At 42.4% G+C, this 15,357-nt stretch overlaps 1 protein-coding gene across 1 annotated transcript in view; it reads left to right on the forward strand.

The window, feature by feature from the left end:
* APCDD1L (APC down-regulated 1 like) overlaps positions 1–15,357 on the forward strand; it is a 49,378-nt gene that overhangs the window by 16,454 nt on the left and 17,567 nt on the right. The window contains exons 2-3 of the mRNA XM_070800665.1: positions 12,337–12,530; positions 13,597–13,946. Of these exons, the coding sequence (XP_070656766.1) occupies positions 12,337–12,530; positions 13,597–13,946 (544 nt within the window). The remainder of the gene's footprint in view (positions 1–12,336; positions 12,531–13,596; positions 13,947–15,357) is intronic.

Below are 15,357 nucleotides of genomic sequence, written 5' to 3' on the forward strand. Positions count from 1 at the left end.
TGTTACCTCATTGGGCCTTAATTTCCATGGCCCTGACAGTTAATGGGCTGGAATGTCTCTACCAAGCTTTATTTAACATTCTGTTTTCTCTTCTGTAAGATCCTGGCTTGTGTCTTGCACCTCTTTGTCCATTGTGTTGTCTTTTCCTTAAGGTCTATGGGACTTCTTCGTGTTCTGCACATCAGCCCTTTGCTGGTTCTCTGTGTGGCAGGTGTCTCCTCCTAGTTGGTGGTCTTCCTTTTCACTCCCTTATTTGAGTAACAGGAGTTCCTAACTTTAATGTATTTATTTGCTTGTCTTTCAGTGTAACACTTTTTGCATCTTGTTTGAGAAATCCTTCCCTACCCTGAAGTCATAAAGATATTCTTTCATATTTTCTTCTGAGAGTTTCAGTACTTTGCAGTTTCCATTTGGCCTTCCCTGGTGGCTCAAGAGCAAAGAATCCACCTGCAATGCAGGAGACATGGGTTCAATCTCTGGTTTGGGAAGATACCCTGGAGATGGAAATGGCAACCCACTCCAGTATTCTTGCCTGGAGAATCCCATGGGCAGAAGAGCCTGGTGGGCTACAATCTACAGGGTGGCAAAAGAGTCAGACGTGACTTAGCGACTATACAGTAACAACAATTTACATTTAAGTTTTTTATCCATTGTAAGTTGATTTGGGGGCTTGGCATGAGGAAAGGGAAGAATTTCTTTTTATTTTCCATGTGGATAACCAAAGGCTATGTATTGAATAGCCTTCATCCTTGCTGATCAGCAGTCCTGTCCCTTATCAATCTTCTGAATTTCATGAGTCAGTATCTGAAGGATCTATTGTATTCTTTTAGTTAATTTGTTTATCTCTTCACAGAATGTTCAATGCTATAATTACTCTAGTTTTCCATAAATCTTGGTCTCTAATACAACACACCCCCATTTCTTGTTTTTCTTCAATTTCTGACACCTTCGCTCTTTCATATAAATTTTATAACCATCTCGTCAATATCCTAAAATAATAAAATAAAATAGAATCACCTATTGGGATTCTGATCTGAATCCATTGTATCTATGGATCAGTTTTCAGAGAACAGGCATCTCAATATTTCCTACCCATGAATATATATCATTTCTATCTTCTTTAACATCTATCAATGTGTTTTTATAATTTTCTCCAAATATGTCTTGCACATCTTTATGAGACGTAGTCCTAGGTACCTTATACTTCTTATTACTATTATAATGGGTATCTGCCCCCTCCATCTCTTTCTTGCTATTATAGAATGTAATCAATTTTTTTACATTGATTTATTTTATCCAGCGATCTTGCTAAACACTCTTGCTGTTTCCCATCATTTTTCTGCAGATTTTGACTTCTATTCTAAGATAATCATATCATCCACAAATAGTGACCATGTTATTTCTTATTTAATCCTTAAATCTTTTATTTCTTTTTTTATCCTACTGCTAGGACCTTCAGTAAATGTTGAGAGTAACTGACATCCACTGTAATGTCATCTCATTTCTGATCCCAGCTGGCCAGTATTTTACTATTCAGTTCAGTTCAGTTCAGTCGCTCAGTTGTGTCCGACTCTTTGCAACCCCATGGATTGCAGCACACCAGGCTTTCCTGTCCATCACCAACTCTCGGAGCTTGCTTACTATTAAGAGATATTAGGGTAATGCCCTTAATCAGCATAAGGATATCTTTTGATAAGGATTTTTTTTTAATTGTGAAGAGGTGTGGAATTATATCAAAAGTTTTCCTGCATCTGTAAAGAAAGCTGAGTCCCGAAGAGTTGATGCTTTTGAACTGTGGTTTTGGAGAAGACTCTTGAGAGTCCCTTGGACAGCAAGGAGATCCAACTAGTCCATCCTAAAGGAAATCAAGTCCTGAATATTCATTGAAAGGACTGATGCTGAAGCTGAAACTCCAATACTTTGGCCACCTGATGCGAAGAACTGACTCATTTGAAAAGACCTGATGGTGGGAAAGATTGAAGGTGGGAGGAGAAGGGGACAACAGAGGATGAGATGGTTGGATGGCATCACTGATTCAATGGACATGAGTTTGAGTAAGCTCCCGGGGTTGGTGATGGACAGGGAGGCCTGGTGTGCTGCAGTCCATGGGGTCTCAAAGAGTTGGACGTGACTGAGTGACTGAACAGAACTGACTTTCCTGCATCTATGAGTCATATCATGTGGTGTTTCTGATCATATGGGAATGTGGTGAATGACATTTATAGATTTTTCTAACATTAAACACATTGCGATAGACCCCAACATGGACATAATGCATGATCTTCTTATATACTATGTATTTCAGTTGCTCATTTTTCAAAAATATTTATTTGTCTATTTTTCCACCTCAGGTCTTTGTTGCGTGGGATCTTTTCTGGTGGCACGTGGGCTTGGTTGCCTCTGCAGCCTATGGGATCTTAATTCCCTGATTGGGGATTAAACCCACATCACCTGCATTGTACGACAGATTCTTAAGCCCTGGGCCACCAGGGAAGTCCCTTGCTAATAGTTAATTTAGGACTTTTGCAACCAGGTCCATCAATGAGGTTGTCCTGTAACTTTCCTTTTTCACATCATTCTTAATTTCCCTTCCTCACACTGTCCTCAAAAGGCTTCAGGGTTTCTCTCTCCTGAGTGTCCTTTCCAAAACCGGGAGGAGAAGCAGGACCCCAGGAGAAGCAAGACCCCACATGTCTTCATGTGGACATCAGTTTTTGCAGACACTGGAACTGTAAGCTATGTGAACATAGGAGACAGTCTCTTCCTTTTCTTTCCTTGGTCGGTCCTTTTACCCCCGACTACCTTTCATCCCTGCCTCTTGCTGTAAAGTGTTGCAGGGACCATGGGCACTCAGGCATCAGCTTAAGGAGAAGTTGAGCTGGAGATTCTTTTACTTAGTGAGATGTGTCCATGTGTTTCAAAGCTACTCCCCTGTGTAGTTATAGCTGGCTGAGCATGTAGGGGGGCTGGCTTCCAAGAAGACGTGCCTCTCACTGGACTCCCTTCCCACTGTGAGGACATGAAGGCATGTGTAAATTTGTCCTCTAGCATCAGAAGTTCAAGGGTGGAGGAGAGACAAGGCGTGAGCCGCCCAGAGCTGGGGCGAGGCTAGGAAATGTTTCTTCACATCTCCTAGCCTGTAGGTGAAAGCAGCTTAACAGAGGTTAGGGTTTTCCAAAGTTTGATGACAACCTGGAAAATATTTGCTATTATAAGGAGCTGTGAAGCTAAAAAGAAACATTTCTAAACTATCAATAGCCAAAAATACACTCAACCAACAAAAGCAAAAGAAAGACTGAAAGGCCTTTCCACTCTTCCCATAAAGAATGAAAATACAAAGTCTTTGTCATATAAAGAGGGAATCCAAGCTTGTACAACCCAGACGATGAAGAAAGAAACTGCTGTAGAAGATTCAAGTCATTGATTAGTGAAAATAGTATGTTCTGGGTTTTATAATGTGTGTTCAGTTCAGTTCAGTCACTCAGTCATGTCTGACTCTTTGCGACCCCATGAATTGCAGCACGCCAGGCCTCCCTGTCCATCACCAACTCCCAGAGTTTACTCAAACTCATGTCCATCGAGTCGCTGATGCCATCCAGCCATCTCATCCTCTGTCATCCCCTTCTCCTCCTGCCCCCAATCCCTCCCAGCATCAGAGTCTTTTCCAATGAGTCAACTCTTCACATGAGGTGGCCAAAGTATTGGAGTTTCAGCTTTAGCATCAGTCCTTCCAATGAACACCCAAGGACTGATCTCCTTTAGAATGGACTGGTTGGATCTCCTTTAGAATGGACTGATTGGATCTCCTTGCAGTCCAAGGGACTCTCAAGAGTCTTCTCCAACACCGCAATTCAAAAGCATCAATTCTTCAGTGCTCAGCCTTCTTCACAGTCCAACTCTCACAACCATACATGACCACAGGAAAAACCATAGCCTTGACTAGACGAACCTTCGTTGGCAAAGTAATGTCTCTGCTTTTGAATATGCTATCTAGGTTGGTCATAACTTTTCTTCCAATAAGTAAGTGTCTTTTAATTTCATGGCTGCAATCACCATCTGCAGTGATTTTGGAGCCCCCCAAAATAAAGTCTGACACTGTTTCCACTGTTTCCCCATCTATTTCCCATGAAGTGATGGGACCAGATGCCATGATCTTAGTTTAACATTTGTCAACTGTATAAAATTTGTAATCTCATATGATTTTTTTCTCATTTTCAATCAATATGTACTTTTATGCCAATTTTGAATTTTTGTATAAATTTGCAGCCCTTTTCTTTGGAGGGTCTTGTAAATTGAATAAACTTCAGGCTCCACAAAACCTGGATCTGCCCTGTGTACACAAAGGACCACAGAGGAGCTCGGGGCTGCCCTTTCCTCCTGCTCTTTGCAGGAGATTATGTAACATCAGAATGATCTGCTGCTTTAGCCTTTAGTGGAACTCTTTTGTACAAACACCCTAGCCTGGGTCTTTGTTTATTTGGGGGATGGTGGTAAATTACTGTTCAATTTCTCTGTTATAGAACTACCCATATATATATATATATACCAGTATGTATAAATGCTAGATCATGGACTTTTTTTAATGAGGTATAGATGATTTATATTGTTGTTGGATCAGAAGCTTCTTTTCAATATTGCTGCAGGATCTGTAGTTATGTCCCCTTTCCACTCCCAGTATTATTAATTTCCCTCTCATCTCTCCCCACCCATCCACTATGCTGCTCTTTCTTTGTTTTTATGATCAGTCTTACCAGAGATGATTCCCATTTATAAAGGATTTTAGAGAATGAACTTGAGCCTTGTTGATTGTCTTTCAAAGCTTTGTTTTCTACTTTATCAATGTCTGCTTTCTTTTTTATTATGATTATCTCTTTCCTTATCTTTCTTTGGGCTTACCCTACTTTTCATGTTCTACCTTTTTCAGTTGGATAAGTATCTTTAACTTGCAGACTTTCTTCTTTTAAGTATAAGCCTATAAGCTTACTTTGAAGACTTGCTTTCTCCACATATGAAATGTGTTTTTATAGGGACTATTTTCTCTTTTTGCTCAGTTTTTGCTCTATTTCTTTATTTTATCTGTATTTCTTAATTGAGGTCTGACTGTTTCAGAAGTATTTTAAATTTACAAACACAGATTTTTTTAAATTGTTTTTATTTCTGATTCTTATTTTATTTCGGTTATAGAAGTGTCACCTGTATGATACCAGTCCTTTGAATTTGTTGAGACATTCTGTGGCCTCATATGGGTCAACTTCTGTAAATGTTCCATGTGTGCTCAAAAAAAAAAAAAAAAAAAAAAGGTGCATTCTCTAATTGTTTGGCCCAGTAATAATGTGTATATACATTTAAACAATACATACAAACGTGCACAGGTACATGTATATGTGTACTGTACACACACCTGTATAAAATGAATCATGTTTGTTGTGTCTTTTTAAGCCTTGTGTATCATTACATTACTACTCTTGTCTTCCAGACCCATACACAATTGAAAGAGCTGTGCTAAAATCTTTCATTAAGATGACGGATTTTTCACTGTCTCCCTATATCTGTAGCAATTTTTGCTTTGTGCATTTTGATGCCGTTTTATAGTCATATCTTCCTGGAAGATTGGATCTTTTATGGAGTGATCACTATCCTTAATAATGCTTTTTCTAGTAATCCTATTTTATCTGATATCAGTTTCCTTTTATTTTGTATCTGGTAAGGACTTTCAATCCTGTTACGTTCAAACTTTCTGTGTCTTTACACATCAAGTATATAAATAACATAAAGCAGAAGTTTTAAACGTCCAATTTAATAGTGTCTGTTAACAGGTTAGTAAATGAGATTTGTTTTATCATATTTAGTTTTCAAAATTGTGCTTTTTATGTTTTTTTTTTCCTATTTTCTTGTATTTTTTTTAAACAAGGGTTGTAGTTTTTTTTTTTTTAATAAGGTTGGGTTCTGTTTATACCATTTTTTCTTTCTTCAAATTTAGAAGTTATATAATACTATTTATTATTTTAGTGGCTACTTCTGAAATTATAGCATCTTAATATCTTAATCTTTTTCCTGATAGTACAAGGAATTTAGAACATTAACCTGATCATTTCTCCTCCAAATTACATGCTACTGTTTTCCAGCAATTTTGTTGATGTCCTTTTTTTAACCCTACAAAATTACAGATCATAAGTTTATTCAGTTTTTTTTTTTAGATTTACAACATTTTCAAGTTCTTTGTTCATTATATCTTCTTAAAAATTAGATCTTCCTTCATCATAAACTCCTTTGCATAGAAGATCATTTCATACAGTCATAAACATTCTTAGTATTGTTTATCTGAAAGTGTCTTTGTTTCATCCTTAATCTTGAAAGGTTGTTTGGCAGGGTCCAAAAAAGATCTTCACAACCAAGATAATTACAATGGTGTGATCACTGACCTAGAGCCAGACATCCTGGAATGTGAAGTCAAGTGGGCCTTAGAAAGCATCACTACAAACAAAGCTAGTGGAGGTGATGGAATTCCAGTTGAGCTATTTCCAATCCTGGAAGATGATGCTGTGAAAGTGCTGCACTCAATATGCCAGCAAATTTGGAAAACTCAGCAGTGGCCACAGGACTGGAAAAGGTCAGTTTTCATTCCAATCCCAAAGAAAGGCAATGCCAAAGAATGTTCAAACTACCGCACAATTGCACTCATCTCACATGCTAGCAAAGTAATACTCAAAATTCTCCAAGCCAGGCTTCAGCAATACGTGAACCGTGAACTTCCTGATGTTCAAGCTGGTTTTAGAAAAGGCAGAGGAACCAGAGATCAAATTGCCAACATCCGCTGGATCATGGAAAAAGCAAGAGAGTTCCAGAAAAACATCTATTTCTGCTTTATTGACTATGCCAAAGCCTTTGACTGTGTGGATCACAATAAACTGTGGAAAATTCTGAAAGATGGGAATACCAGACCACCTGACCTGCCTCTTGAGAAACCTATATGCAGCTCAGGAAGCAACAGTTAGAACTGGACATGGAACAACAGACTGGTTCCAAATAGGAAAAGGAGTACATCAAGGCTGTATATTGTCACCTTGCTTATTTAACTTCTATGCAGAGTACATCATGAGAAACGCTGGGCTGGAAGAAGCACAAGCTGGAATCAAGATTGCCGGGAGAAATATCAATAACCTCAGATATGCAGATGACACCACCCTTATGGCAGAAAGTGAAGAGGAGCTAAAAAGCCTTTTGATGAAAGTGAAAGAGGAGAGTGAAAAGGTTGGCTTAAAGCTCAACATTCAGAAAACTAAGATCATGGCATCTGGTCCCATCACTTCATGGGAAATAGATGGGGAAACAGTGGAAACAGTGTCAAACTTTATTTTTTGGGCTCCAAAATCACTGCAGATGGTGACTGCAGCCATGAAATTAAAAGACGCTTACTTATTGGAAGAAAAGTTATGACCAACCTAGACAGCATATTCAAAAGCAGAGACATTACTTTGCCAACAAAGGTCCGTCTAGTCAAGGCTATGGTTTTTCCTGTGGTCATGTATGGATGTGAGAGTTGGACGGTGAAGAAAGCTGAGCGCCGAAGAATTGATGCTTTTGAAGTGTGGTGTTGGAGAAGACTCTTGAGAGTCCCTTGGACTGCAAGGAGATCCAACCAGTCCATTCTAAAGGAGATCAGTCCTGGGTGTTCATTGGAAGAACTGATGCTAAAGCTGAAACTCCAGTACTTTGGCCACCTCATGTGAAGAGTTGACTCATTGGAAAAGACCCTAATGCTGGGAGGGATTGGGGGCAGAAGAAGGGGACGACAGAGGATGAGATGGCTGGATGGCATCACTGACTCGATGGACAAGAGTTTGGGTGAACTCCGTGAGTTCGTGATAGACAGGGAAGCCTGGCATGCTGCAATTCATGGGGTCGCAAAGAGTCGGACAGGACTGAGCAACTGAACTGAACTGAAAAAAAAAATCTAGATTGATGGCTCTTTTCTTCTTCTCTTCAGAGTTCTGCAGATTCAATTGTTGATTTATTTTTATTAATCCTGCTTAGTATTCACTGTCCTTCTGGGTACCAATGATTTGGTTCTTTTATCACTTCTAGAAAATATTGAGACATTTTTTTCCTTCACCTATTGCTTGTTCTGTAACTTTCTTTTCTCTCCTTCCAGGAGATATTATTTAGGCTTTCTCATTATAGCTGCTATGTCTATTAAAGCCTTTTTAAGTTTTTAGCCCCCTCTCTTTCTTTCCTGAATTTTGGGTAATTTCTTTGCATCTATTTTCCAGTCCACTAATTCCTTCTCCAACAGCATCTAATCTATCCCATGATCTAAGTACTAAGTTTTTATACCAACAAGTACATTATTTTATTTCTTAAAGTTCCATTTGATTCTTTTTTGAATCCGTTCGGTCATTTCTATAGGTTCATGTCTGTTGTTCATTTTTTTAATTCCATATTTTACTTCATTAAATATTTCATACATACTTTTATTATGTGATAGTAACTCCAATATCTGAAGCTCTTGGTATGTTAGCCTTTTCTTTCTGCTAACTCTTACTCCATAGTGGATTGTTTACTATGTATTTGGTGATCTTTAACTGGGACATCATGGACAATTTTGGGACCTAAAATGATCATGCTTTCCGCAGGAGAATATTCATATTTACTTCTCCTAAGTGTCAAGGGGCACCAGCAACCCTGTAAGTCCTGGTTCCCTGCCCCAAATGCTGACTTTGGCTTCTGCCCTCAGTAGAGTCTCCACAGGTCCCACTTCAGCTCATTCAGGGGACCAGAGAATTCAGAGGCTTCCCTGCAATTCAGGTGAGAAATAATGGCTTTACCCAGAGTGGTGGCAATAAAAATAAGCATAAGGGTATGAATCCAAGTTAGTGGAGTAACTGCTTATTAACCTGTGCCCCTTTATTTAGCAGTATTTTATAATCACACACAAAAATATGTGTTTGACCACAAACTTTCATTAGCTTCTAATTTCTCTTCCATTGTTCATATGTTAGATTTGCAAAAAGTGAAAAGTCTGATAATATCCAGTGTGGTCAAATGTGTAAGGACATGGATACTTTCATATACCACTGATGGAAGGTAAATTGAAATGGCATTTTTAAAGGGCAATTTGGTCAAATCCCATCAACATGTTAAATGCACATACAAATTTCTTTGTTAGGAATTTCTCTAAAAGACACCCGTAAAATTTATACCAAGATGTATTAAAAGGATGTCCAACATGTTGTTGTATGTTTAAAAAATTGACCACAATCTAAATAACTATCTGCAGAGGATTGGTTAACTAAATCAAGATTCATCTATATAATGGAATACTGTTTCATTTTTTTCACAAAGAGAGAAGGCTAAGATGGAAAGATAGCCCCAATAATTTAAGTGTAGAAAGCAAAATGCAGAATGATGTGTATAGGAAGATTGCATTCATAAAAAAAATTTAACAGCCAAATAAAAAAAAACATTTACATTTATATGCAGAGATTGGCGTGAATGCATTTTCTGGGAGGATGCACAAGAAACTTAAAATGATTCACTTTGGAGGGAGCAACAAGGGCTTCAGGGTGGAAAGCAACTTTCGCTTTTCATTTTACACCTTTTTTATACATTTTGAAAATTCCGCTGCAAGCCACATATTGTTTTGTTTGAAGAGTTTAGCCTGTTTTTATTGGACTCTTCTTGATTAGGGCACCACTTTCCCTGGTTATTACCTCTTCTGTTTGTGCCATTTCATTATTTCCTCAGATTCTTCCTTCAAAGACTTCCTTCAAAGTCCCTCCAGTCCTAAAAGGCCAGCCTTCCTCAAAGATTTCCAAAATCCATTATTAATTTAAAAATATAGATTCCATATAATATACATAGTATGGTCCTATTTTTTTCATATATACATATATATATATGAAAACATATATATATATGAAAAAATATACATATATATGAAAACATATATATATAAATGTTTCCCTGATAGCTCAGTTGATAAAGAATCCACCTGCAATGCAGGAGACCCTGGTTCAATTTCTGAGTCAAGACAATCCGCTGGAGAAGGAATAGGCTACCCACTCCAGTATTCTTGGGCTTCCCTTGTGGCTCAGATAGTAAAGAATCTGCCTGTAATTCAGGAGACCTGGGTTCGATCCCTGGATTGGGAAAATTCCCTGGAGAAGGGAAAGGATACCCACTCCAGTATTCTGGCCTGGAGAATTCCATGGACTGTATAGTCCATGGGGTCCCAAAGAGTCGGACACGATTGAGTGACTTTCATTTTCACTTCACTTTCATATATATATTTTGAATATGCATACATGTGTGTGAAAAGAAAAGTCTAGGAAGATTTAGGACATGGAAACAACCTAGATGTCCATCAGCAGATGAATGGATAAGAAAGCTATGGTACATATACACAATGGAGTATTACTCAGCCATTAAAAAGAATACATTTGAATCAGTTCTAATGAGGTGGACGAAACTGGAGCCTATTATACCGAGTGAAGTAAGCCAGAAAGGAAAACACCAATACAGTATACTAATGCATATATATGGAATTTAGAAAGATGGTAACAATAACCCTGTGTACGAGACAGCAAAAGAGACACTGATGTATAGAACAGTCTTATGGACTCTGTGGGAGAGGGAGAGGGTGGAAAGATTTGGGAGAATGGCATTGAAACATGTATAATATCATGTATGAAACGAGTCGCCAGTCCAGGTTCGATGCACGATACTGGATGCCTGTGGCTGGTGCACTGGGACGACCCAGAGGGATGGTATGGGGAAGGAGGAGGGAGGAGGGTTCAGGATGGGGAACACATGTATACCTGTGGCGGATTCATTTCGATATTTGGCAAAACGAATACAATATTGTAAAGTTTAAAAATAAAATAAAATTTAAAAAAAAAGAAAGAAAAACGTATTGTGCGCCTGCCGTGGGCCAGATATTGTGGTAGAGGATCAAAGGGGACCAGGGTCCCTGTGCTCAGCTCTTTTGACAACCCAGACTCTAGAATTCAGGGAGTCACCTGTGTACCAGCAGGGTAATGGCAGTGTGCTCTGTGTGAGGTGATGTGGGTGAGCTTGTACATCACCTTCATGCTTTTCTGTATCTTCTGTTTATTTATCTATTTATTTTTTGCCCTGTGTATGGCATGGAAGAACTTATATAAAAATAATAATTAAGCCATAAAACGCAATCTATCTATCCCTTTGGTCTTGTCTCTCTTCTCCAAACCCCTACACTCGTCAGTGCAATCACTGAGACATTGATACTAAAGCTTGTTTTGTATCTGGATATCAAATGTAAGTGGGTGTCCCGTGTTGTATCTGCGTACACAACCTGCTCTCAGCGCTTCTGCATCTCCGGCAGGGATGGGTGGGGGTGGGGGCTCCTTGGCCCTTGCCTGCCCCTTCCAGCAGGGCGGCTTGCCCTGGGACTCTGCCTCTGTCTAACTTGACCTCTGTCCTCCGCCCATGTATGTGCTGTGGACAGGTGTGTGGCCAAGCCAGCTCCTCATGACTGGCTCTTCCTGGATGTCCTGTTGGCTCCTTAAATGACACACGCCCAAAATGGAACTCTCCCCAGGCCCCCTTCTCAGGAATGGACTCCCAGACCCCAGTTTCCCGGCTGAGAACCCACACAGACACACTCCCTCCTCCCTGTCTTCACCCCACATCTCAGCCGCCCTGGCACCTCCTCCTGAGAACCCCTCTTCCCCAGCCTCACCTTCGTGCTGGGATTTGAGGTGGTCTCCCACGGGTCACTGTGAGCCGCCCCACCACCACTGCATACACTCGACCATCCTGACCACAAGCCCGCAGAGCCTTAGCGCTTCGGTCCCTAGCCGCTGTCACTGTGAGTCACCAACAGCAGTTGGCCATATCTGATTCTCCTGTCCTATAATAGGGTCAACCTTTCTCTCCAAATCAACTAACTCATTTTCACTTATTTTAAAAATTAATCTATCCTTGTATGCTTTAGCCTCGTGCTAACAAAATTCCAGGCTGGATGTGTCAGTTATCGAGCTGAATCGAAATAAGACAGGTAAACTTCAAAGGTAAACTGTCCATCACCTACCCCTGTGCCACCCAGGTGGGCACAGTGCCCTTGGGAAAGCATGCCTTTCAGAATGCCCACTGGCTCTCCTCCCGCCCCCACGAGGCTTCCTCACACCCCCAGAGTGAGGGCGGGCAATCCTCCATGCAGCTCCTGCTGCTCCCTGCCTCTCCCTCTCCTGCCCGCTGGCTCTGGCTCGGCTCCGTGTGCTCTCTGCTGCTCTCTGCTTGGGGACTAATGACTTCCTGCTCAGCCGGCTTGCTTTTCACACCTCCCCACCCCTCCAGCCTCTGCCCAGGGCCCATTATGGCCCTCTCCACCCATCAAGCCGCTCCTGCTCCAAGACTCTCAAGGAGCAGAGGCGGCAAGGCTCCTCTTGGCAGACCGGACCAGAACTCCCACCTCTGTCTCCCGAGTGCAGAACATCAGGCCGTGTGCCCCCTTGTCAAAGCACCTTTGCTATCCCGTGGCCAGGCACTTGGTAGGTGCAATGTGGCGCAGAGACCTGGGCCTGTGTGTGAACTTGGAAGGACCGTGGGGTTTGCAGGGAACACAGTTGGTTTGGATTTGGGGCCTTTCCACCCACTGACTCGTGTGACAGAAGTTAGACACTCTCAGACACTCCTTTTTGGAACCTCTGTTTCCTCGTATGTGGAATGTGGGCAACCCCAAGACCTACCCCAAAGGCTTGCTGTGAGGACCCCACAGATAAATAAACGTGGGTTCTGCAGACTCTAGAGCTACAGGAAACCTGTGTCTTGTTGTCAGTATGGTAACTAGACGCCCAAAATTTAATCCACTGTGGTCACACAGTTAGCCTGACTGTGTCCCCTGGGTGAGCTGCGAGCTCCCTCCCCGGGATGCCTCCCTGGGATGTGAACCCTTGATCCAGGGTGGCAAGGAAAGGTGAGAATTACAAGCCTGTTTACTTAACATTTAAGAAGCCAGCCCATTTCCTGCACCTTGCCTGCAACACTTAAGCCAATATTTACATCTTTGGGATTCTATTTGTATGGTAATTTAAAAATAGGGTTTGGACTTACAGCTCACCTTTCTCCTGAAACTCCAAAAGCACTTTAATTTTCTAGACAGTAAAATAATGCAGTAATTAAATATTACCATTTCTTTTAAAAAAAAATAAAATCTAGTAATGCCTAACAAAATGGGTTTTTCAAAACATGATGTAGGTTTTCCCACAAAACTACACTCTCGGGAAATTCCTGATTTTGAATGTATGGAAGAGACCATGAACTCCATCTCAACACAACGTAAGAAAAATTGACTTGTTAAATTGCAATAATTTTCTTGCATTTAAAATCTCCATGCTTCCCAGCGTAGCTGACCCAAAGGCCCTCCCATGCGCGTCTTTGGGGAAAGGCCGAGAGGAGCTGGGATGGTTTGTTTGATTGTTTATGAAGCTTCCCGGACCCCTTTCTCACGGTTCCAAATTGGAGCGTTTGCTCTGCCTTGCAAACTTCTTCCAAAGGAGGCCAAGCTTGGTGACCCCGTTACCCTCGCCCTTGGGTCTCCAAATGCGTTCTTGGTAGGACTGGAGCCCAAGATTCCCCCACGTGGAAGAAGGCATGGGCCCCCGGAGCCGGCCTTCCAAGGGCTCCTCCACCAGCGCCAAGGTGGGCGGAGAGAGGCCCTGGCCCTCGGCTGAACGCCGAGGCTGGAGGAGACGGTGCTGGGTTTCAACCGAGGCCGCCCAACCGCCCCAACCAAAGTTCAAGAGGGCCCCCTTGTGGACACTTCCAAGAACAGCCCCGTACGTGGTATACTTCCCCAACGCCGGGGGCTGCGACCCGGGACCCCCCCACACCTCCGGACGGCTCTCAGACCCAAAGGCACTCAAGAGGCGACCAACAGTCTCCAATCCTCTCTCCTCGAAACCTAAGTATTTCTGTGAGACAAGAGGATTCTTGGCCCCTCCAGGCAAGACCTGGTGGACAACCAAGCTTCCCAAGGTGCCTCCCCAAGGTGCCTCCCCAAGGTCCCTTCTGAGCCTCTTTGCGGGAGTCTTCACGGCGAGGACACAACATCTTCTTTCTTACTGAACGTGTCAAAGCCTTGTGATTGCCTTGCCAAATTCCTGTCCTATAGAACAATGGAACCTTCAGTCTTCTGCCAGGAGAGCGAACAAGGATGCAATGCAACTGGAGACTTCTAGACACACGTTCTGTTTCGCAAACACGGACTTGTAACTACAGCCCTCAGGGCAGCACTAGAATGCTCGGTGGGACCCAGGCAGGTTCAGAAGCCAGCAGAGATCTCACACTCCAGCACAGCACCCCACCCCCACGCCACTTGTTACTCCCCTCAAAGCATAGGGCTGGTATCTGTGGAGAGTATTGACCAAATTTGGTATCTGCTGCATGCATGCCCAGTCATGTCCGACTCTTTGTGACCCCATAGACTGTAGCCTGCCAGGCTCCTCTGTCCCTGGGATTCTCCAGGCAAGATCACCGAATTGCCATTTCTTCCTCCAGGGGATCTTCCCAACCCAGGGATGGGATTCACATCTCTTATGTCTCCTGCATTGGCAGGTGGGTTCTTTACCATTATCAGCACCTGGGAAGACCCTTCGCTCCCCACTGCAGTCACCCAGCGGTGGCTGGGACAACCCCACCCCAGAGGCTCTGGGCCAAATGTCAGGCGTTCTCCTCCTGGGGTCATCAGCCACTCTTCCCTGAGAGAAGGCAGGTGCTGATGAGGCTGAAGCAGGAAATTTGGTATAAATTATGAATATCTACAGGGCCAACGTGCAGATCTGGGAACACAGGCACTCAAGTTGAGCTCAGGAGGACATGTGTCCAAGACACCAGAACATCTGGGTGAAAAGGGAAAAGCTCCCATGAATCACCCGGACGCCTCGGCTGCTTGGAAGCAGCTGGACCTTGGCTGGGAATTCCTAGTTTTCATCCGGGTGGAAGACCCGGCCAGAGAGAGGAGTGATTAGCATTATCATGGGGCTCAGGGAGTTTTGATGGGAACGGTTTTAGTACTGGAACATTCCTAAGCAAACAAACAAATTAAAAAAAAAAAAAAAAAAAACCTGGCTGATGAGCCAGGCCTGGTGGGCCAGACTCTGTCTCCCAAATCCCCCCTTCCCTTCCCTCCCATAAGCCCTGCATTTTCTCTCCGCTTAGCAGGAAACGCTCAACACAGGCCTTGGGGAGAGATCTACGTGGTCAGCCAGTCCCCTCGACAACATGTTTTCAATTTTGGAAACACAAGCATAATAAAACAGTTGCCTTCTCCAAGCAGCACCTATAATGTCCACCTTTTCCACCCATCCCTTGGTCCAG

Source organism: Bos indicus, chromosome 13, assembly GCF_029378745.1.
Source record: "Bos indicus isolate NIAB-ARS_2022 breed Sahiwal x Tharparkar chromosome 13, NIAB-ARS_B.indTharparkar_mat_pri_1.0, whole genome shotgun sequence".
NCBI classification, from domain to species: domain Eukaryota; kingdom Metazoa; phylum Chordata; class Mammalia; order Artiodactyla; family Bovidae; genus Bos; species Bos indicus.